Source organism: Sylvia atricapilla, chromosome Z, assembly GCF_009819655.1.
Source record: "Sylvia atricapilla isolate bSylAtr1 chromosome Z, bSylAtr1.pri, whole genome shotgun sequence".
Classification (NCBI taxonomy): domain Eukaryota; kingdom Metazoa; phylum Chordata; class Aves; order Passeriformes; family Sylviidae; genus Sylvia; species Sylvia atricapilla.
In genome coordinates, this window is record NC_089174.1 from 25,612,004 (window position 1) to 25,637,132 (window position 25,129).

The 25,129-nt window shown below is 38.7% G+C and overlaps 1 protein-coding gene across 1 annotated transcript in view; it reads left to right on the forward strand.

Annotated features, from left to right (window-relative positions):
- ZNF608 (zinc finger protein 608) overlaps positions 1–23,901 on the forward strand; it is a 79,088-nt gene extending 55,187 nt beyond the window's left edge. The window contains exons 4-9 of the mRNA XM_066339919.1: positions 15,590–15,677; positions 16,145–18,596; positions 20,379–20,796; positions 21,341–21,513; positions 22,435–22,588; positions 23,816–23,901. Coding sequence (XP_066196016.1) covers positions 15,590–15,677; positions 16,145–18,596; positions 20,379–20,796; positions 21,341–21,513; positions 22,435–22,588; positions 23,816–23,901 — 3,371 coding nt within the window. The remainder of the gene's footprint in view (positions 1–15,589; positions 15,678–16,144; positions 18,597–20,378; positions 20,797–21,340; positions 21,514–22,434; positions 22,589–23,815) is intronic.
- Positions 23,902–25,129: the final 1,228 nt, after the last annotated feature.

The window sequence follows — 25,129 nt, forward strand, 5'->3', positions numbered from 1 at the left end:
AATAAAACATGGAGTGAGGAGTTGTACTTAATCTGAATAAATTCTGTACATAAACTCTTTATCAGTCTTTTCTGCTCCTACTGTTACAGGCATATATTTTGAGGCATTCAGTTCATTTCCCCCTCCCTCTTGCCTCTAGGCAGGGGTTGCAAAAATTCAAATTTGTTGATATTTTCAGGATCATAAATAGAGAGTGAAGGATGATACTGGTATGACCCTAGTTCAGACATGACACTTCCTTCCTTCCCCACCCTCCATCAGTTGTACTGCATTACTAAGCACAATTCACTGTGTAGTGGTGATTAAGTTTACAAGCACTGCCATCACAAAGATGGGAAATGAAAATGTTTCTTGCTAAATTTATGAAGAAATAGCTGGTGACATGTGGAAATCAGAATTAGGCCCTTGGGGCTTTTGGTCAGTGTATGGTGTGCTCTCCAGTGCAAATGTGCATTACAGAATTAAGGGAAGGATTTTCCTTATTAATTCATGTGAGAAGTAATTGAAACAAACTACACAGCTTGTACTACAAAGTTTTTGTTGCTTCATAGGTTTTATTGAGATAGAAATTACCCAGTTTTCTCTGTGTTTTAAACAGAATCAGTTTGTGTTTATTGACACAGGGGAAGCTCATCTGTGTTCAAGAGTAGATCTGTTTTCTGTTAGAAAAGGCTGCACTTCAGAGAATTTTTTTAAGGGTATAATGTGTTAACTTGACACACCATGCTTAAGAATCTGTGGTTTGGGATTTTTAATTTAACAACAGTTTTTTTCTACCTGGTTGGTTTTATGGTAGGCAGTGAAGTATTGTGAAAGAGGGACTGAATTATAAGAAAACCACTCTGAGCTGCAACAGATGTGCCAAAGTCAAAAATTATTTATCTGCATTTCCAAAAAAATTTTAGCACTGTATCCACATTAGGTCTGCTGCAATGTTTATTGAAGCATTTGAACTATGTTTTCCTGCTCATTTAGGGAGGACTGTTTAGTCATGGGCATTTTATGCCCATGTTGTGGCAAACATATTCAGGATTGTCATACATTTAAGCTGTATTATTCATTATGAGTTTTAAGCTGCCCTAATATATGCAGAACTTGCACAGCTTTATTTGGGTGCCTCAGTACAGACATGTCCATATTTGAAATAGAGGCTTAATGATCTGTGACTACCAGAAAAATGAAAATGTATAGGCAGAGCCCTTGAAACGTCACCCATCTTTTTTTTTTTTTGTTATTTTTACAATAATGATTGTACAAGATGAGATTTGCATCTGTGAGCCATGAGTTAAATACTTCCAAATCTTCTTGAAATCAATCTTGTGTGTTCACGCATGCAGATTGAGAACCATGACTTCGAGATTTATGTTCTGTGAATAAAATTTACGTTCCCTGGAAAGCAAAGAAGGCTGTCATTTCATGCTTCTTGACCTTCATTGTCGATTTTACTTCAGCAGAAGCCCTGTGCGCCTGCGCACAGTCTTGAGGAACAGCTTTCTGCGCTGTCGATCTTTGTTTTATAAAAGCCTTGTTTTCTTTATTGCATTTACCTATTACATCTGTAAAATTTATTTAGCTATGAGAAATTTCTATTTTGGGCCAGGAGTCTGAAGGAGCAGCAGCCATCAGGCTGTTGGTAAAAGATTTGTTGGCTATGATTGTTCATTAAATGGTAAGGGTCTGTGTGTGAGTGTAGCTGTCTAAAGCTGCTCTGAGTAGGCGGGTTATGGGCTGTATTTAGTGAATATACATCATCAGGGAGATAAATGTGCTTCAGCAGCCTTTTGTTTTGTTCAGCTAAAATGGGTGTTGATTTTGCAAAGCTCAGCAAAATCATTGTCATTTATTTAAATTAGATATCATTCAGAGTACCCATGAAAAACAGCATTTAGGTTAAATATAGCATTACTTGTTGGCTTTGTCAGTTGACAAGAATAGCATTGCATTTATTTCCCTTAAAAAAAATGCTCATGCTGAATACAGTGCCTGGGAGTGAAAGCTAATTGACAGCATTGTAAACAGGAATCCTTGCACACTACAAGTCCTGTACAGTCCTAGGTGCTGCAGTGCTTACCTTTTTCACACTGCATGGCTGTTTTTATTAGTCACGTTTTATGTCCCTGTAGGGACAAGAAAATTAATGTTGGTCCTTTTTAAATAAAAGAAATAAAAGAACATTGGTAAAGACAAAAAGTTACCAATAGTGTGATTGTTCAATCCACAGCATCTACATAAATAGAAAGGCTCACTGTATTTTTCCTTTTTATTATGCTATTCCAGCACCAGAAGTGCTTACTGCTCTGTTTATTCAGATGTCCACCAAAATAACTGAAACTTCATCTTCTCCACAATCTAAAAACAAGCTATTTGATAGACTCTGAGTTATGAGTTATTCTCATTTTTCAGGGTGTGAATATGCTTTCAGCCGAAAGTCAGGGAGGGAGGGGAATCCTTCATTTGAAACAAGCTTTTAGTCTGCACTTGATCTCCTCTGGTTTTGTATGAAAAGCCACACTGGACTGAATGACAGCTGAAAAGGCAAGCTGCTGTGTCAGAGGATTTAGCAGAAGGAAACTGCTGTTCTTTCAACGAGTACCTTCGCAGAAAACTCTCTGGGTCTTATACCAATTCAGTGCATTTGTGAAGTCAGAACACTAAAAATATCTGGATGAAGCAGTTTAAGTGAAAATACGTCTCACTGCCATAGTACTGGTATTCAGGTTTAAGAAAGAAAGTCTTCGCTTATTAATTTCTTGTCTGTAATTTAAAATGACATGATCCTTTCCTAAAAGCTGAAGTTACAATGTCAGAATCATCTAAGGCTATATACAGCTAAGTAAATAAAAAAAAGCCGCCCCCCCGCCCCCCCAAAAAGAACCAAAACAAAACAGAAAAACAAACTGAAAAATCCCCAAAGGCAAGGAAGACTTTGCCAGCTGCAAAATCTAGTCATGTTACACAGTCGTTAAAGTCCTTACACAAAAAAGATTTTGTGTATGTGGTGACAGCACCTGTTGGTGGTATTAAGATTTATGCAAGCAGCTGAAATCGGAGTTGTATAAAATTAATAGTAATAATGAAGGGCAAATGTTTTCAAAGACAAGTCAGTGTTCTTGCATGTCACACATGTAGAAGTCCCACTTAAATTATCTTCAGACCTCAGAACAACACTAGGAAAAAATAATGACATCATTATTAGTTCTGAAAGTGTTTTTCCATTTTGAGTACAATGTGATATTGATCTTGAAATACTATAGGGTGACTAAAGAAGAAAATGTCCATTTGTCCACAGTTAGCATAGCACAACTCCACTAGGGATATTTTTAATCAAATCTCTTAGGATCACTGATTTTCTAATACACAAGCTAAATTTTGGTACATGACAATGTACATATGACAATTCTGTGTGACTGAAAGGTTATCTTTCTCACTGTGCATAAAATTGTCTTCCAAAATCTTTCTTGTTATGTAAAGATTACAATTCTGTCTGTTTTAGTGTTACACCTTTCCTTATCATAAGTGAGTCTAAGGACTGATCTTTGTTACTTATGATTATTAGCAATTAGGAATGTCTTGCTTTCAAGAAAAAGGCTTTGGGGCCATTGTTGTACAGCTCAGAGTCAATAAAATCTGAGCTGCTCATAATAGCCTTTCTTTCTCATTGAAGCCTTGGACTTGCTCTAACTTCATCAGAGCAGAGGAAGAAAAGAATAATGTGAACAATAGGAGCCCTGGAGTTTGACTTAGGCCTAATGTGAGGAGGCTGTAAAAGCTGTCAGGGAGCTTGATTGATTGGCTCTTGGTCTGCAGTCCTCAGTGCAAAGCAATAATATTCCTGCCTCTTGTGAGAGGGCTGGATGTGTCACCTGGGGTCAGAGCTTATCAGCCTCAGGGGCCAACATTTCAGATGAGGCCAAAGTGCAGTCAATAATTTATACAGAAATTTGCGTGTAGATTCTGGAGTAAAGCAAGCTTTACCTTGAAACTGTTTGTCTGACCAAAGAAATAATTAAGTCCTGTCTGAAAGTCCTGTCCTTTTTGTTGTTTTTTTTTTTTTTTTCCCTCACTGCCAGGGGAAAACGGTCTCTCAGCATAGAAATATGTGTTTCTGTCATTACGTTGGTTGCACTTTTGATGAAGGGGGAGCATGCCTATGATAATCCTTTAAGGGATGTTACATTGCCAAAAGAAACAGAGATTTTTTTTTTAGCTGATTATGTTAGGTTTCCTAGCATCCTAAGTTTCTGCCGACATTTTACACAACTGGGCTGTTTTCAGTGTCTAAATAGTTTTGTTTCTAAACCCATGAGGGTCAAAGGTTGATCAGCTCCAGTGCATGAAAAAGCCAAGAGAAGCTGTTGTAGAGGCATAGATCACAGCAGGCCTGGGTAAACCAGCCAGGATACTATTAGTAAGTGGAGAAATTGGGACAGCATGCACAAAGGGCATTTACAGGAAAATTGTTCAACCACTTGCTGGCAAGAGAAGGAAAGTCTCACAGAAAGTATACACATTTCTAGTGGGTACTCATTTTGCTGGTAGCTTACCTTTGCATTGCATCAGTATTGTCAAGCACCTGGAGTAAGCCAGCTGATAAGTAGATGTTTTGCTAGCTTATCCACTTGGAAGATACTTTAAAATATAGGAAAGAAAATCATGGTGAACTTCTCTGCAGAATTTTGACACCATTGACAAGTAGTTCACTTTCGTTCTGTCCCAGCAAAATGACTACTTCGCTTCAGTAGATGCTAACAAAAGCCCTTTTACCTTACTTCTGCTCAAGGAGAACACTATTAGTTACAGTTCATTAGGCTTGTTTACAAAACTGACCTGGTATCTTAAGTGTGTAACTGAAACACTTTTAACTGCTGGGGCATCTTTTCCACCACAAAATGGCAAGAATTTTATAATGGGAAGGACAGCACTGCCTACTCTTTTTCAAAGAAAGTAACTAGTTTGTGGTATAAGAACTGCAAAAATTATGTAGCATATAGCTTTGGCAATGCATAATATTTTTTTCAAATGGAGAAGGTAAAGTTTCAGGCATAGTTTGGTTTATAATCTGTTAGCTATAGTAACAAAAGACCTTAAAATTAGGTAATACCAAATCCTAAACTGAAGCAATTAGGTAGGAAGAAGAGTCCCAGATTTGTAAGGTTCTTGATCCTTACCAGACAGAGGAAAAATGGGGGTGCTGGGCCTGGCCAGCATTTTTTGGTGCATGAGTGGGAAAGAGTTAGAAGAAGGAGAATTCATCATTCACACTTGGCAGTTTTCATAGGGCTCCTATGTTCTCCCAGTGCTTGACTGTACACCACTTTCATCTTTATGTATTTTGCCATGAGGTTTCTTGATGGCATATTACTGTGTTAAGATCCTAACAGAGTTTATATCTCCAAACATAAAGGATGTGTCCCTGTGAGTCCTACAAACTAAATGAAAGAAGAGTTATTTGTCTCCTGTTAGCTATTGAAAGAAAACCTAAGGGAGTTCTGCAGAAGAATTCCCAAATGTTTTTATTTCCTTCCCCTTTGTCTTAGATGTGTCTGTCTTAGGTGTTTACTTACCCTTTTCCCAGGCTGAAGACAATGAAGTCTTCATGAAATCTGTGAAGCTTAATGTCAAGAGAGAGAGAGCTAGAAATATGTAAAATGCAGTTCAGTAGATTTAAATGTTTTGAGCCACTGCTCTAAATTGCTATTTTACATTCTAGTGAGTGGAATAATAGAGAAGTTATCATGTCTACTAACTGCAATTGGCCTTTGTAAAGAATGTCTTGTTAGGAGGATTTATGATTTACTGTGGCCCACAGCTGGCTGCCAGCAGAGCTACAGGAGTGTGTTCTCTCTTGAGCCTGGAAGCTAGAGATGAAAAGGATCCAAAGCTAGCACAAAAGCAAATAAATGCTTTAACTTTAAATAAAGCATCATAATTTATAAGGGGCTCTGCTGCTCAGTCCCAATGAGGTACATGGATCAGCAGCAGCTCTTTGAGGTTGAGCAGAATTGTCTGTCTGGCTCGACTGCAGCTCTGGTATCTGCAGTCTACAGATTTGGAAGAATTTTCATGCTTTGGGATTGGAATTGTTTCTTTATTCATGCTGTTTCTTTTCCACAAATTGTCTCTCTTCTGTCTTCCCTTTCTTTATGTTTCATTAGCTACTGTTCAATAAATAATTGTACCAGTGTTTGCACTTGGCAGCACTTTATCATGATGTACAGAGCTGGGAAACGAATTACCAAAGGCACCTGAAGGTTTGTAGGTGCATTTTGTCATCTGTTACTTGCTTGGGTTTTACTCATCAAGTTCCTACAGTGGCAGAGTTCAGATCTGGGAGATAAACTTCTATTGAGATGCCCTAATACTTGCCTCAGGAACCAAAAAAAGAAGTCTGAGCTCTTTAAGAGATTTTGGGGATTTTGTCAGTTGTTGTTTCTTAGATACACATGCACATGCATGCATGCATAAGTTTATACCAGCTTCCCCCTTTCTGCAGCTGTTTCGCAACAGTCTGCTGGTGAAAACAGTATTTCTGTGGTCTGGTGTCTGAGAAGAAGAATAGAAATGAGGCAGATAATTCTTAAAAGGAACTCCTGCATGCTTGTCTGGGTAAGAAAAAATTGTTTTGGTTTCCCCTTTTTTTGGACCTACTTCTTGTATTGAAACAATAGCTCTTTCCCCCATGCTCCCGACTTGTTTTGTTTTGCTATTTACTTGCTTTTAAGGGCGAAAGAGTTTGGGAGAGAAGTAGCTGAAGAATTCCTGTAATTAATATAAAGTGCAGGAAGCAAGTGTGACAGATTAGTTGAAAAGCCTTGTGTTCTATTGCTTATCTCAAGTGACATATGGTGCTGGAGTACAAGCAAAGGCAGTGGATTGTGGGGATTCTTTTTCTTTTGCTCTACAAGAAGTCAGAGGAGTGTCCATGTGTTCAGCAGGCCAGCAACATAGGAGCCGAAATAACACTCCTCAAGAAATGAGTGGGAAACTCAGGGGATTACAAAACAGCATTTCCTTCTTCTAAACTTGAGACCGTGACTCTTTTCAGTGTCAGGCTGTGTGAATCACAGTTATGATTACTGAAGTAAAAAGAAAAAAAATCTGCTAGAAACAGAATACTTTATTTCTGAAACAGATATGGTTTTTTTTCCCAGAACACACAGATGTTAAATGATTTTCAACTTGCATTTTTAGTATCAGCTGAAATAAAGTAAGACTGCAGTTTTATTCTCAAGCTGCAGTGAAACAGTGTTCAGTTACTCTGGCCAAAGAAAAGGTAAGGGCTGCAAAAAACCCTAACTCTTTAGTTGTACTCCAAAGGTCAGAAGCCTATGGTTAGTTTATAATAACATTAATTGCACATTTTCCTGTAAACACTGCAATCGTGTGGTCTGACATTCAAGAGGTGCAACAGCAGTTTATCCAAAAGTTTTCCTAGTCCTGCCAAATTCTTAAAATTTTGATATAAATCTGGCAGGAAAAAATTATGTGGGTTGTTGTGGCTTCATAGTTTTCAAAATCATGACTCTATGTAGCTCATATTTTAATAGAACTATTTAGTTGTGGATAAATTAACAAGCCATTTGGGACCCAATCTGATGTAATTTCTGGGGTATTACCCAGTTTTCATAGAGTCTTTTATTGGTCTTTTAATGAGTGTGAAATTTAGCCTTGTATTTCGTTAGGACCATTCATATTTCTTTAGGCTCTACATTTGCATTTAGGTCTTGGTGACTGGTTATTTGTTAGGCAAGATGAGCTGTAGAATAAATATATGCACTGAAAAAAACCCACCAACAAACAGTTGTCGTTAAGAACTAATAAGGAACACGAGCTCTTTGATTAGATGCCGTCCTGTCTTCAGAAACAACTTGCCCCCAGCAAGTCAGTCATACCTTTGCCAGGGGAACTGTCATTTCAGCTAACCTCAGCTAAATGTCTTCCTAACATGCTGGGATTTTTTTATACTAAAGCTGGAAATAGATAATGTTGCTAAGGAGGCAGGAAAAAGAAATGAAACCAGAGCTTCTTTTAGCTGACCATTCAACTGAATATTGACCAGCTGTGTTCATGAGATAGAAATAGATGGTGGTGAATAAGCTAGAGTCTTGTTTTCCAAGAAGTTCAATGATTTTCCCAAATCAATACAGCCCATCAGGCTTCAGAGCAAAGGATGCGGGAGATGTGACAGTGATGGAAGTAGCTTGTGTTCTTTTGTGTATTAAGCACATGGGCTCATGGGAAACAGGATTTCTTCAGTTATTGCATGTTTATTCTTTTATATGCACTGGGATAAACTTCTAGATTAAGAAAATCTATTACAGTAATTATTAGGTGGGATTAAAAAATTGTCTGCTTGATGGCCCAGTTCCATGTTTCCAAGAGCTACTCCTCACTATATAATTGCTGCTTCTTTTTTGAATGCAAATGGGAGCATGTAATGCAAATACAGTGAATAGGTTCTATAAAACAGCTATTTTTAAACTAAGGTGGTAGTTCCTACTTTCAATATTACCTTTATTTTACCAATGACTTCATAATGAAAAGAAAAGAAAGGGTATGACATTCAAACAAAGTATCCCTGAAATTTAAGTTGTCATTACTCAGAGCTTACTGGAAATCACACAGATATGATCTTACTCAGTTAGGCTGCTGCAGAAGCTACTGTAGTGTCGTAGCCCAGCTTTAGCCATCAGCAGAGCAGCATTAACTAACATAGCAGGGTTTAGCCTCTCAGGACCTATAACCTTTAAACTTGCTATGCTTTCATAAAGTACAGAATACAGAAGTAACACCACAGCTAAATGCCTCAGTGGTTTATGACTGCACCAGCAGTACTTCATTATGCTTCTTTTTCTTGATGCTATACAATCTTCTCATCTTCATTGCTGTGTATTATTTGTTCAGATAAAGTCCAGTGCCCAGGATGACTAATTGCAGATCTGTGCTCCAGATGGTCTGATTACAAGATGTGGTTGAAGTGACTTCTTAAATATTCTCTGCTGCCATAGAGCTCTTGGGAAAAAAAAAAAAAAAAAAAAAAAAAAAAAAAAAAAAAAAAAAGCCAACTCACCAGTCTTGCATTTTCAGGCCACCTGACAACCATTACATTCTCAGGCTGGCTGATGTTGATGCCTGTTACATGTGCATCTGCTATAGATATAGTTAAGTTCTTGTGCCATGCTAGACAGAGAGTGTGATTAAAATTGTAAATATACTGTACATCTCCCAGATCGGCATTCAATGTGTAAGATGTGGCTTCATATGTAGAGTGTTTACTATTAATTTTAGATTACTTTCTGGATGGAAGCAATCAGGGAGAAATAAGCCATTTGTGTTGCAAGTCTAATATAAAAATTGTTCTGTGTTTTTTATGCCCGGATGAATTGCAGGTGTATATGTGGATGTGGGATTGATGATGATATGGTGGATATGGTGGTTGTGACACAAATGAGTTGTACTGCTTTTACTAAACCAGTGGTAACAAAAACCTTGAGATAATCCTAAGAATACAGATTTTCATCTTGCAGCTTTTTGCATTTCATATATTTTATGTATTGTTAGAAAGTGATGTCAAATAGATATATGTGGGACCAAAAAAACTGCAGTGCCAGATGTGGAATAAAACATGTTTAATTGATGATGGTGGTGTACTCACTGATGACAGATATGTCATGGTTTGGCTATCCCAGGCATGTCTGTATTATTTGTACTTGGCGTGGCAGGGACAAAAGGCAAATAGAATTTGACTTGCAAACAAATTTGTGGATTCACTAATCATAAAGATACAAGGAATTGATTATTCTGTAGTGGTACATCAAGGAATGATATGATGCGTCTCTATACCAAGGATTGCATCTCAACCTTGAAGAACTACTATGCCGCAGAGATTTTTGCTACAAGAATTTATCATGTTATCCTTTTAAAGAGGTAATCTTACTTTAAAAATTCTGCAAAGTGTTGTATACTTTAGAGATCTTCCTCTGGCATCAGCAAAAGCTGTATTAAAATTATGCTCAGTACAGTAAAGGTAGTAGGTAGTCGGCAGAACTGTTAAGTTTGGAATTTTGACCACAGAGGAGTCCACTTATGTTTACGCGTAAGTGACTTATGTGCCTTTTGAAATATACATGACTTTCTAAACATACATACATGACTTTTGATGACTGAAAAGTAGACAAATTGTTCCTGGTTTTGAAAGATCATTTAAATACTCTTCAACAAATCAGTTACAGAAGTGTTCAGAAAGACTTTGTGCAGATCTGGTTTCTCCAGAATTTTATAGATACTTTCTGCCAGGCTCTCTACTAAGAGCAAAGGGAGCAGCTCCTTTTACAAAATTGAAGACTTACCCATTCAGATAATTAGTCTGCTGGGTTCCCTGGTAAAATAATCAGTTTGCACTAAACCAGGATTTTGTAGCTTTTGCTATGATCTGAACACAAAAGAAGTCTATGCTGTAAAAATTGTCAGGCTTTCCAATCTGATTAATTGAGTAGTGTCTACTTGTATTGGAATTTGAACATACTTTTCTAAAGCCAGTATTTTTAAAAGTTGGGTGCTGCATTTAAGGTAGTGATGTGATAGTTTGATTCCTCACCACATGATCTCATTTTCAAAGTTTTGAATACAAACATAAAAATTCTTGGCTTATGTTCATTGTGGAAAACAGAGTCAAAATAACAAAGATATTAGTATTTGTTTTAGACTAGGTACTTCAGGGTTTTTTTGTCTCTAAATGAAGGAACATCTGCAAGAGTGTGGATGTGTCTGCTAAATGTGCAGTGCAAGAGTAGTCCATATGAACAATACCCTTACTTGGTACTGAAAATGCCTTTGATTGTGACGTTTTTACATCAAAATAGCACATTGCATTTCTTACTCAAGAAGTTTAGTTACTTCATTTCCAATTTTTGATGACATATTTCATTCTCTGAGATACAGTTAATACTAAATAGCAAATTTGGTCCTGGTCTTTGTTATGCAGTCACTGAAGAGGAGGAAGAAGGGACAGGGGAAGAAGAGATACATCAGACAGAACAGAATTTTTTTATATCAACAGAACTCATAAAAAGTGAAGATTCTTCTGTAGGTTTCTGAAATTATTTTCTTACAGCCCTCTTCTGTGATGTGACCTTTCATTATGTAATAAAATTCAAATACAAATTGTCACAGTTGTTTTGTACAATTACCCATCAGAAGTGCTTATGTAAAATAGTTTTGTGCTCCTATAAGCCTGCACTAGTTTTTCCTGCCTGAAAATGTTTTGCCATTAACATTGTGGTTATGGTTATGATGAGTAAAGGAAAAGAGCACATAATAGTACACATACTGTGAAGGAAAACAGCAAAATACAGAATCTTCTCTGGTTCCTAAAAGGCTGACAATATTTAGTGTTAAAGAAGCAGTTTCTTTTGACAGTGGTGGGCATCAGATGACATCCTGGGTGTTACTACTGTCATACATTAATGCTTTTGGGTATGATCCTGCCTTGGCTAATAATGGATTTTATTAGAAAAAAACTACAGTAGGTGAACTGTAAAACTTTTGGGTAACGTGACTGTTACAACACCATTTTGTAATTCCCACACATAAAACATTCTCTACTTACTGTGTCAGCTCTTTAATGCTAAAGAGTAGCATGGGTAGTAACTTTAGAACTTTTAATTTTCATATTCTTGTTTGCTTTGATTTAGGACATGTGACACTGAAGAAATTATTGTTAATTTCAGATACACTGTAACACTGAATAGTTGCATAGTTTGAAAATGGAATGAGCAACCAAATTAAAGAAATTTATATCCATATTTTGGGGAGATAAGCTTTTCTCTATTACATCCAATCCTTGTGAACAATGCTCTGGTAATTGGTCAAACTCTTTAAGATGACACCCTTAGTTGCTTGAAGAAGCATCTGTGTGTAGTATATATTCACTGTTGTTCGATCCAACCTCATAAGAGCAGAATTAGATATTTGTCTAAGTTTCTTACTGGATTAGAATCTCAGAGAGTCCTCATATCCCCAGGTACGTTTCATTACAAGCACCTGAATTTTTTCCCTTCTTCAGTAATGAGTATTTTAAAAAGTTTAGCCTCTTGGACTTTTTTTAAGATGAAAATGTATCTTTGTGTTCAGATAGTATGAAACCTTTGGGTACTTCAAAACTATTCTTGTATTTCTCTCTTGCTCAGGCCAGGTTAAATAAATTATTGTGACATGATATGTAGCTTAATGTAATAGGGGAGTCTCATTACAGGGACTTCTTATGGTTTGACACAGTCCCCAGGAAGTTTGATCCTGTGTGTGATGTGTTGCTAACTGTGGTGGAGGGGGTACACATGCACGGAGAGGAGCTGGAACAACCCAGAGGAGAGTTAGTGTGTCCCTGAGTGCATCGCCAGTGTACTCTGAGGTGGTACTGGGAATAGAGCTGGACACTACTCTAGCATTGTCTCTGGGACAGAGCAGGCTCAGCAGATTTTCTTGGCCTGAGTTTGAACACTGCCAGGACAAACACTACACCCTGATTTGGAAGAATAATCCTTTCTCTTTAGCATTGCATCAAGTACATTGTGTGGATAACCAGCTCAGTCATCTCCATTTTTGTTTTCTGGTGCTTTGGCCTAATAAGTTTCCACCAGTTGCACATTTCCTTAGACTAGTCCTGCCTCCCACATTACTTACACTCTCCTCACCCATTGCTGTGATAATCTTAGAAGAGTAAATGAGTTACCTTCCCTCCCAGCTCTGTGGAATCTTATGTGTGTGGCTGAGCAATGTACTGTCCATTAGGGAAAGGAAATTTCCTTGCCACAGCTATTTCCTTGTTACAGCTATTTCCTTGTTACAGCTACTGTAACACAGTGTGGTGGTTAATATTCCCTCCTACTTTCAAGGGGCTTTTGCTAAGCCTAACAAATGTTATGGGATGCTATGTGTAGCAGACTTTAAGGGAGGAACTTAGTTGTGCTTGATTTTGAAATACTTTCTTACACTGGAAGGTCATTTAAATGTCTTCTTAGAATTACTGAAATATGTGTTGATTTCAGGAGATTTTGTTATCTTCGCTGTTCTGTGCCTTCTACCTTGCATGCCTTCTCTGTCAATAGGTAACAAACTATCCGTAGGTCTGGTATATAAATAAATTAATAAAGTGCACATGGAGATAGGCAAGATTACAAATATTAAGGAGGATAGTGATGTAGGTCAGAATAAACCTTCATTAACACCCTACAAAAAAACCCCAAAAAATCCCAAAACAAAACAAACAAACTCAAAAAAAAAAAAAAAAAAAAAAAAAGAAAGAATGACCCAAACTCAAAAAATCCCCACAACAATAACCATTACTTTTTAAAAAAAGGTAAAGATGAATTAATTAGCTGGGGAAGAATAAACAACAAAGATAATTCTTTGGTAATATTTTGTGGGATGTCAGAGGGTTGTCATTCCTTGGTACTTTTAAGAGACTAGACAAAGACTGGAGAAATACTGGTAGGTTGGCTGAAGAGATCAACCATGCTGCTTGCAGATAGAGGGGCTACATGCTGTAATACAGTTTACCAGTGCAAAATAATCATGATTTTCACTTGGAACCTTACAGAGTCACAGATTGCAAGCTTTTATAGAGGAAGAAATGCATCAAGGCTGCCAGAGAAACACCATTACAATCTCTTTTCTCTAGGGTGTGAATGCCAAGTGGGAACATAGCTTGGAGTTGCTCACTGTAAGAAGCTCCATTTCCATTGACAGATGTGCTGGGTTGTTCTCCTCTTCCTCCTCCCTATACCCCAACACCCCCTGGCTGCCTCCATGCCTAAGCAAGGGGCAACATAGAGCAGCCTTGGTGTCTTTGCAGGCTACCTAGTTTGCGTAGGTCATAAAAATACAGCATGGTATTTTAACCCTGATTGCAGAATCAGGTTGGGAAGCACATCTGAGATCATCAAGTCCAACCTGTGACCCAACACCACCCTGTCAAGTAGACCATGGGACTAAGTGCCACATCAAGTCTCTACTTAAACATCTTCACCATGGTACTTCTAGGCCTGAAAATCTGATTGATGCTGGCTGGAAGTACAGTTTGTCTTCCATGCTTTAGACCAGTTCACCCCAGTGTACAAAATTCCAGTTGCCTAATCACGATAAAAAACCATATGGGAGATAAATTTCAAATCTGTTACAGAGAATTTTCAACAAAATATCTTCTTCCCTGGCACTTCGGCTAACAACATTTAAAATACTTCCCTGTTGTTGAATGACCCTGGAGGAAATTAGCTGCTGCTTGCGTGTTAACTTCACCTCAGCGCAGCAGAGGGGGATGGCTTTAGTGCAAAATTAGAAATTGCTCTGGTCAGACAAAGCAAAAGGATGAGCTGGAAATGTTCTGGCACAATGCCATAATCATATCTGTTACAGAGACGCTGCAGATAGAATAAAGGAAGTGTAGAGGAAAAACAAGTCTCTCAGCTGCGAGTTGGTGTCTTCACACCTTTCATAAATTTGGAACATTTTGTATTGTGCCTTTCTTTGTTAGATAAAATGTTTTTTCTTATTTCAATGTGTGTTCTAATGAGAAGAGATGTCTGATTCAATAATACTACCTTCTGTTTATCTGTGGCAGTTAATGAATTAAAGGGGTCATTATGCTGGTTAGTCCATAGACATGATGATAAATTATGTGAGGAAGTGTTTGAGGGCAACCTGAAAACATTTGAATGACATCCCCCACATTTATTTTCTTGTTACTTACAACAACCTAATCATTCACAGATTTTACAGGGATAATTCAAATAAAACAAAATTGAAATTCTGCTTTAGGCAGGCAAATTTGCATTTCATAGAAGTCGTAAGTGGAAAAACAATTAAATTACAGTAGATTTTTTGAAGGATCCCTCTTCCTATATAAATACATATTGCAGTTACTCCTACTTTCTCTGCTGTATGGTTGAATTTTCATATCTAGTCACTCACTTTCTATAGAAACAAAAGCAAGGCAAATAGTACATTTTTCCAGCTGTATCTGCTGAACAAAACTTGCAGTGCATAAGTGTGTATGTTTATGTATTTGGATATGAGTAATTTCAAGTAAATAGAAGCATCATTATCATATTGTTCGAAGCAAAGCAGATTATTCTTCTCAGTCACCTTCTGATTTAAACACTGTAACTGGTGCTTAGTTTATGCTGGCTGGCTGCCAAGTGAAAGCAATTATGTGCAATAATAGCAAAATTAAGAGGTGAGTGTTGCTGTTTTACAGCAGGACATGGCAAAACCCATTTCCTTCTGTCAGCTGTATCTTGATTACACACACACAGTCACACAAGCAAGCTGTCTTGCACACACACATGCATGCACCCATTCTTCTTCTTTGTCGTTTGCTGTCTTTCCTGTGTGTTTTAACTTGAGGTCACTGAAACCAGAAAAAAGGAAGAATATACGCCAGAATGTTTGAAAGCAAATGAGAGTAAACGTCTCACTTTGTGGGGAAAGGACAGAAAAGAAAAAAAAGAAGAAAAAAATAAGAGAAAAACAAAAAGCATATCCCAGTTATTGTTCTAACTGTGATAATACTTTATTTTTCTCTCACTGACAGGTGTCCTGGTGGTAAACGTTACATGGAGGAACAAGACTTACGTTGGAACACTGTTGGACTGCACAAAGCATGACTGGGCCCCTCCTAGGTAGGCAAACATTCTGAGTCTGTTTTGTCTCTGCTGTATTTTAACCCCTAATCTCAGGCAAGAGACTGTACAGAGATTAGTAAAGTACAACTGGTTATAATTGAAAACATGCACCAGAGAAACAAGTAGTTCTCTCTTCCAGAGTGAAACATGGTGTGGAATCTCTTCTTTGTTTTACTTTTGTGTTTTTGAGAGTGGAGGGGAAATACATGGGAGTCAGTCAGAAAGCAGTTAATTTTAAAATTTTACATTTCTGTAAGTTAGCAAAATTTTTTGCTCCATTGTTCTAAGTGGGTATGTCCTTACCATTTTTGTCCTTTTTTAATGACTTTCCCTTTGACACTCTAACATTCTCATTTGTCAGAAGGACATATTTCCTTTAACATGTGTGAATGTTCTCTTACGGGACGCAGGTTTTTGTTTTCTTAGTTCATGGCTCCTGCTGATGAATTCTATTGTTTGTACAGGTTTTGTGAATCGCCAACAAGTGACCTGGAAATGCGCGGAGGACGGGGCAGGGGAAAGCGGGCAAGGTCTGCTGCAGCTGCGGCTGTACCTGGGACTGATGCGAGTTTTGCAGAGTCCAGAGGACTTCAGAATAAAAACCGAGGCGGTGCCAATGGGAAGGGGAGGAGGGGCAGCCTTAACTCAAGTGGGCGCAGAACACCCCCAAACTGCGCCATGGATGAAGTCAAAGCCAGCCCCTCATCCACAAACAAGAGGAAAACTAAGCCTCCTATGGAGCTGGATTTGAACTCTAGTTCAGAGGACAGTAAATCTGGAAAACGCATTCGTACTAACTCTAGAAGCACTCCCACCACCCCACAGGGGAAACCTGAGACTACTTTTTTGGACCAAGGTTGCTCTTCCCCAGTGCTCATTGACTGTCCTCACCCCAACTGCAACAAGAAGTACAAGCACATTAATGGATTACGCTACCATCAGGCTCATGCACACTTAGACCCAGAAAACAAACTGGAGTTTGAGCCTGACAGTGAAGACAAAATTTCAGATTGCGAGGAAGCACTGAGTAATGTGGCACTTGAATGCAGTGAGCAAAGCACAAATTTGCCAGGCTTTGATCCACTAAAAGCACCGACATCTCCTTCCTCCATTGCTACCCCAGGGACCCCCAAGGGAAAGAGGGAACTGACCAGCAATGGCCCTGGTTCAGTTATCAGTTCCAAAACTGGTAAGAATTCTGGGAAAAAGAAGAATCTGAACAGTGAATTGAACAGCCTTCCAGTAATTTCTAACATGGCAGCCACACTGGATAATTGCTCAGTAGCAGATGGCAATTTGCAAACTGAAATGCCAAAATTGGAGGCTGAAGGGTTAATTGACAAGAAGAGTTTGGGTGATAAAGGCAAGAAATCGAACAATTGCAAAGTGGATAAAAACCTTTCCAAGCTGAAAACAGCCAGGCCCATTGCCCCAGCGCCAGCACCAACTCCTCCCCAGTTAATAGCTATACCTACTACGGCCTTTACAACCACAACTACAGGGACAATACCGGGACTGCCCTCTCTAACAACTACTATTGTTCAGGCTACACCAAAGAGCCCTCCACTGAAACCCATTCAACCAAAGCCCACAATTATGGGAGAGCCAAGCACTGTAAACCCAGCTCTCACATCACTCAAAGACAAAAAGAAAAAGGAGAAGCGAAAGCTGAAGGACAAAGAAAGCAAAGAGACGGGCAGCCCCAAGATGGATTCTAAGCTGGGGAAGCTGGAGGATTCAAAAGGGTCTGGAAAAGACTTATCTGGACATTTTTTAAAAGACCATCTCAACAAGAATGAAGGGCTAGCCAATGGACTGTCAGAGTCTCAAGAGAGCAGGATGGCAAGTATTAAGGCTGAAGCTGATAAAGTTTACACATTCACAGACAATGCGCCCAGCCCTTCCATAGGGAGTGCCTCCAGGATGGAATGCAGCACTTTGGTGAATGGACAATCTGCCATGGCCCCACTCCATGTGTTGACACAGAATGGCGCAGACAGCACGGCCGCTAAAACCAACAGCCCTGCTTACTCAGATATTTCTGATGCGGCTGATGATGGTGGCTCTGACAGCAGGTCAGAGGGCATGAGGTCAAAGGCCAGCTCTCCATCAGATATTATTTCTAATAAAGATGGTGTTGTAAAAGGACATTCTTCAACCACAGCACAATCAGCTCAAGCAAAAGAGTCTCATTCTCCCTATTACCATGGCTACGATCCTTATTATTCCCCAAGTTACTTGCACTCTGGACAAGTCAGTGCCCCAGCAGCTGGGAACAGCAGTACCCCACAGGGGCTGAAGATTAAAAAAGAGGCTGAGGAAGAGGCTGAAAAGAAAGAGAAGGCAGAATTGTCAGATGCCAAGAAAAGTGAAAGCACTTCCTCTAATTTGCAGCCACAACATCAGTCAGTAATAACTCAAAGACACCCTGCACTTGCTCAGTCACTTTATTATGGACAGTATGCCTATGGGCTCTATATGGACCAAAAGTCCTTAATGGCCTCCAACCCTGCTTACAGGCAGCAGTACGAAAAATACTATGAGGACCAGAGACTAGCAGAACAGAAAATGGCACAATGTGGGAGGGACTGTGAAAGGAAAAATGACCCCCCCTTGAAGGAGATTGGGAAGGATGACAACAAGCAGAAGAATATTCCATCTGCCACTATTTCAAAGGCCCCTTCAACTCCAGAGTCCAGCAAAAATAACACTAAAATAGGATCATTAGTTCCTAGCAAAGGTGAGGAGACAAGCAAATCACAGATCCTTTCCAATCACCAGCAGCAGCTTCAGTCTGACACTTTCAAAGCCAAACAAATGGAAAACCACCAGCTTATAAAGGAGGCTGTGGAGATGAAATCTGTTATGGACTCAATGAAGCAAGCAGGAGTAGATCCAGCCACGAGATTTAAACAGGTGAGATCCCAGGAAATGGAATAAGAGTGTCTTGGTTTATCTTTTAAGGCATGTGACATTTTCTTTCTGATTCTGCTACATTCCTCCACCTCTGCAGCCAGACAAGCTCCACCATCCCTTTTTCATGCCAGATGGTATTGTAGTCTGTGAATAGACCAATAAACCTTCCAGTTGAGCTGTTTGAACAGAACAAAAAAATAAATTAAAAAGTCTAGTAAGGTGGTGACGGAGCACAGGCTTAAGACCTGAACAGACTACTTTAAATTATATGCATGAATAAAATAGAATTAGATTTTTCTTTTAGATGTAAATTCTAAGCAGTTTGCTGAGTTCAGAAATAAGAAATTTCAAGCAAAATAAGCAGCTTTCATTGTGAGAGGACTTAAAGTAGATTTGAAACATGGTTTGAAGTGTTTCTTTTTTTGTGTGTTAAATGACAGTTGGCATTTACTAAAGATGGGTGAGCTGGTTCTTTGAAGAGTTGGTTTAAAGCGCAGCTCTTTATCTTAACCCAAGGTGACCTTTCTGAAGCAGTTAAGTTCCCCTTCTCTCCTCAACCAACCTCAAGCCCCTACAGACCTACACAATGGATAAAATCCTCTCTCCATTGAAGTCAGTGATAGTTTTGCCATTGACTTCAGTGGAACCAGAATTTTATCCAGTGGCTTCATGCTGACCTTCATGGATGTCACATTGCCTTCATTTGAGGCAATGTGACTGTCTCCGTGCTCTGAACTGGAGCCTCAATGCTTGATGCTTTCATGTTCTGGTGTATGGTACATCCCAGACTTCACCCTTACAGGCTGTCTTTCAAGGTACAGTGGGATCAGGGGAGTGGGAGTAGAGAGCTCTAAAGGAAGTGGGATGGTACAGCCCTAAGTAGGAGAAGATGTCTGCTGATTCAAGTGAGTATTTGAACCAGACTGTCCAAGTGTTTAGTTGCGTGCTTATATTTCTGTGGCGTGTGCCATAAATGTCTGTCAGTTGGAGAAAATGCTGACAATTATCTCTTGCATATCCTGTATGAGAAAAAGAAGTCTTCCTTTTACTTATCCATACTGATTTGGTGTGGTGTTGTAAAGAACTCCCCTCTCTAGTTCTGTAAATGTTTATAAAAATGGTCAGTGTAATATATTATGTAAAAAAGTATTTACAGTGCCCAGTACATGTTCTTTGAACCATGTGATCATGATCTAATAAATACTTGCCCATCTGTAACTTTACAAACTTAAAATGAGATTGTCAGCTGAAAAAGTCTGCTTTAATATTTGGCTTCCACAGAGTCCTGGATGTTTGTAATTCTGGAGGCAGTATTAGAATCTTGCCAGCTAGATCAGCTTTTCATGTGCATTGTTCCAGGTATTCTAAGTGCTCTGGCATATCATTATCCAGCTCTAATTTTGTGGTTCACAGATAGTTCTTGCTCTCTAGTGGGAAAAATATCTCTGTGGGCTTTAATTAAAATGTTGTATGAATAACATGGTCTCAGAACTTCATTACATTGCATATGTATTTCATGATTAAACTAGTTAAAGGCATGAAGAAGGATATAAGATGAAGCAATTGAATTAAATTTTGATAATAGACTCTTGCTCCTTCATGGGAATATTGGTTTGACTTTGAGCTTGAGGCACTCTGTGGCAAGCAAACCTCTCCTCTATGTAATGAGGATATGGTATTAAAACAGCTATAAAAAATACATTAACTGAAATGTGGGAAATATCAATAAGAAACTTAGTTCTACATCTAAGTTCAGAACAATTTTTTTCTCCTCTGTATTAGGATCCAGATTCACGAACATGGCATCATTATGTCTATCAGCCCAAATACCTTGATCAGCAAAAATCAGAAGAACTTGACCGTGAGAAAAAGTTAAAAGAAGACAGCCCTAGAAAAACACCTAACAAGGAAAGTTCCCTGCCTAACCTTCCTCTCTCATTAGCAAGCATTAAAGAGGAGCCTAAAGAGGTCAAGCGTTCTGATTCTCAATCAGTGGATGAGAGCAAGATAAAAAACGATGATCAAAAGACTCCTGTAAATTGGAAGGATTCTCGGGGTGCTAGAGTAGCAGTTTCCTCACCAATGAGTCAGCATCAGTCATACATCCAGTACTTGCATGCTTATCCGTATCCGCAGATGTACGATCCCAACCATCCAGCCTATCGCGCAGTCTCTCCTGTCCTAATGCACAGCTATCCTGGTATGTATTCCAAATTCTGCCTTGCCGTTCTGGTTATGATTTGCATCCTCAGGTTCAGTAAAGCCTGCATTTTAACATTTCTGTTTGTAGCTAGGCTAAATTAGAAGCTTAATGCGTGATGTTGTGTTGCTTGTGCTTCCACTGGGAAAAGTTCTGTAGATGAAATTGATTTAATACAAGATGTTCCTTTTATGAACTCTCAAGTTTCTCAACACTTGACAATCTGCTGTTGCTGTTAGACTGACAGATAGTTTATTGCCTATAAAAATATTCTAAGCCCTTACTGTCAGAACCATTATAGTTACTATTCTTTTTACTTAAAGAGGACCCATAAATGTCCGGAATGGCTATCAACTCAACCCTCTTTATAACCTCCATTCATCAGGGTAAATTAGGCGATGAAATTGAAGAACAGTGGTGCCATTTGGTAGTCATGTGATCTGCTTTTGATGTAATTCTCCATTCTAACATTGTCTCCTCCTACCTTGATATAATCAAAATGTAAAAACAGTAACTTGATGTGGTATTTATTGTTTACCCACAGGGGCCTATCTCTCTCCAGGATTTCATTATCCAGTTTATGGGAAGATGTCAGGGAGAGAAGAGGCAGAGAAGGTCAATACCAGCCCGAGCATCAATGCAAAATCAACCACTGAGTCCAAAGCGCTGGATTTGCTCCAGCAGCATGCCAACCAGTATCGCAGCAAGTCACCTGTTGTAAGGCTTTGTCTGTTCTTACTGAAGACTGTCAGATACAGGAAGGGGCAGAGGAGGAACATAATCGTGGGAAGCACACAACCTAGCATAAAGCTGTGAATGCATGATTCTTCTTTATACTGCTGTGTACAATAAAAGCAATTTATAGTCAGAATGCTTCTGTGGCATAAACTGGAAGTAACACATTTTACACAGTTCTGTGCTGAGGTTTCCTGTCTTGAATGGACTCATGTAGAAATACAGATTCAGAGATACCTCCTGGTGCACAGATTTTTTGCAGTTAAACAGGAACCTCCTGTTTGGATACATAATGAATTGAGAAGTTGGGCTATGGGATTTGATAATAACCCCTTCTTGTATTTGCCAAGAATCCACATCTTCCAAATAGCTGATCACCAGCCCCCATTTCTGAAGATTTACAAACAAGATTTACAAAATTGGAACGAATACTGTTACTTCACTTTTAGATAAATTGTTGCTGGTTTTAATTGTGAGCAAGTCATTGACTCTCATTCTGTTTTCTAAAACGTTTTTCTGCTATTCAGTCAAACTTGATCCCCAGAGAGCTTTAGGAGGTTGAGGATTAATTAACATCCATTTTCAGCAGCTCACCTAGGCTGTTCAGGCATTGGCAAGCCAGCTGAGGTTCAGGGACCCCAAAATTAGAAGTCACTGTGGTGTCTTCAAAATGCAGTGTGTTGCCTCAAAGTCTTTGTGCGTGGGGAAATCCTCCATTAACCAGAAAGGTTAGCTTTAGATTAGAATCAAGTGCAAGTATTCCAGTAGAGATGCTTCCTCAGAAGAGGTAGCTTCATAATTCGTTGTTCAGAAGGTTTTTGACAGGTAGTAGCACATGGTTTTGTTGTGATTTCATCCCTTTTAAAATTCTCATGTCAGTTTTCTTTCACTTTCTGCTACTAGCCTGTGGAAAAATCACCAGCTGAGCGTGAACGGGAAGCAGAAAGAGAACGAGACCGCCATTCTCCTTTCAGCCAGCGGCATCTCCATACACACCACCACACACATGTTGGAATGGGCTACCCCCTTATACCCGGACAGTATGACCCATTTCAAGGTGAGCAGAGAATTGTCAATGGACTACCTTGCCTTGTGGGGTTGTTGCCTTGACACTGGAAATTGTGGCTACATGAACCATTTGGAATAGAGATCCTGGCTGTTAAAACAGAACTGCTTTATGTTTAGGAAGAAGGCTTGAAAATCACAGCATGTACTAGTAATAAATTAGTAGCTTCATGCCTGAAAAATACCAAGTTTTGTTTCCAAAACTGGGTGTCAGAGCATTATTAAAGATGTACCAGTTAGGCTCTCATCCACATGAACGTTTTGATTCCTCCTGCAGACTGACATTAACTGGCTGAAAGGCAGTGAAATATCCAAACCAAACAACCTTCTTTTTGTATAATTAGAGTTGTGTAAGCAATGGAGGAAGTGTAGCAAAGACAAAAGCTTTTTATACTGAACATACTTTATGTACAAGGCATTGCAGTCACAAGGGTTTGTGCTTGTTTTAATTTAACTGTTTGAAAGAGGACTCTTTGTATTTTGGCAAATGCCGTGCGCAAAGTTGCAGTCAGGGAAAAAACAGCACAGTGAGATACGATTTATTCTCCCTAGGTTTTATACCAGTCTTTGAATGTTTTTTCTCTAATTGTGGACTCTGGTGGAATTAAAAGGCGGTTTCCTCCCATGCAGCAAAGTATATGCTACCACAGTTGGTGGCTAAATGACATTTCATCTTTACATTGACTTGGTGCCTCAGCACTTATTTTTCCTGCATAAAAGTCTTGATATTTCTCAGTGTGATTCAGTGATACCAAATGCCTTTTGGGATGCATTATGCTTGTTCAGTAGCAAAACAGCAAAAATGGTAAATTATTATGAAAGTATTGTATCGTGAGCAAATGGCACATTGTTTCTGTGTTTTGATGCTTGTTTCCTGGTACCTAGTATTTCTATTGAGCTTCTTATTCATGAACTCTCATACAAACCACTTAGCATCATGCAGTGCAGTATTTGGAAAGGAATGCAGCAAGTAAAAATGCTGTAATTTCTTGTAGAATATCTGTCAAAAACAATTCATTTTGTTACAGAAAGATATATTGATCATACTGGGCAGACTGTCTTAATAGTGTTGCTTGCAGTACTTGTCATTTATGTAGTCTTAACCCCCCTACATTTTCTCGTTGTTTGCCTTAGAGATCCTTCCTACCATTTCTCTGACCACAAAAATCCATTAAAACCAGAAGTACATCAACATTCCTTTGTTTCTTCTTTCCCTCAGGATTGACCTCTGCTGCCCTTGTTGCCACTCAGCAGGTGGCTGCACAGGCATCTGCATCTGGTATGTTTCCTGCACAAAGAAGGTAAATAGCCAATAAATTATATTTCGTAACATAGAGAGGAGAAAGAAAATCACAGATTTTTTTCCGCCTGATGGAGTGCATTTCTTTGTATTACACAGTTTTTAAGGTTGAGGAAAATTTTGGTACTTTGGGCTAATTGAAGTTTTGTTCTTGGAATGACATTTTGTCCTTAGTTGTGTTTTTTAATTGTAACATAGGTAATTAAGAAAGAACAAGTAGTCTGTCTTCTGAGATTTTCCATAGAGTGTGTTTTAAGGATTGGTATTAAGATAAAACAAGAAAGAGATTATGAAATGTAATTTAAGATACAAATTTTTAATAAAATTAGTTCAAAATTAATGTTCAGTTGGCTCCATGCATGACCAGAAAAACTGAGGACTTTACCTATTCTGCAAGTCTGCCAGGCTTGCTGATCTTGCTTTTAGAGAGGTTCGTTTGGGAGCTTGTTGGAGATGGCTTTGTATATAAGCTGCACACCCATGTTATACTTTTATATGCCCAAAAGCCTCTCAGTTATTTATTAGGTTGTCAAGAGGAAAACTTCTGCATTATGATGATGCCATATCAAGTGAAAATTCCAAAGCATCTTTCAACATCAGGGTTTCGTTCATTGCTGCTGTGTTAAGATTCAGAGTTTAATGTAATGAATAGAACTGTGAAGTTCCATGTTTACAGGTGCCTGTCTGAAAGCTGATGCTGACACAAGCAACCATTAGCTAGAATTATTTGAGTAAGAAAGGTTTGCAGCCCTGGAAGAGCTGATGGGTGATAGGGTTTCAGAATCCAGAAGAAAAATCCTGGCACAGGTTACTTCTTAGGATGCTGTTTCTGGAAGGGGAGGGATGAGAGGACAGGGCTTGCTGTCTTTTCTTCTTAGGTTTGAGGATATTTGTACAGATTTCATTTCATTATGTATTCGAGGTGGAGGAAAAAAAAAAGTGTGAGGAAAGGATGCTGCTTACTAAAACCTTCTTCTTTCTCTTTTCAGAGAATGATGAATTTGGGGATGAACATTGTCATGTGACTGGATCACATGAGGAAGCGCTTTATTACAGACATCAGTTCCATGGTGTTAATTTGAAATGCCTTAATGGCAGGCAAAAACCAGTCATTTCATTTTTGTAAATTGCAGATTTTATCACAGAGTAACAAATGTTGCTGTAATTAGACTTCTGTTTTTATATATATATATATATGCGTATATATATATATACATATATATATAAAAATAT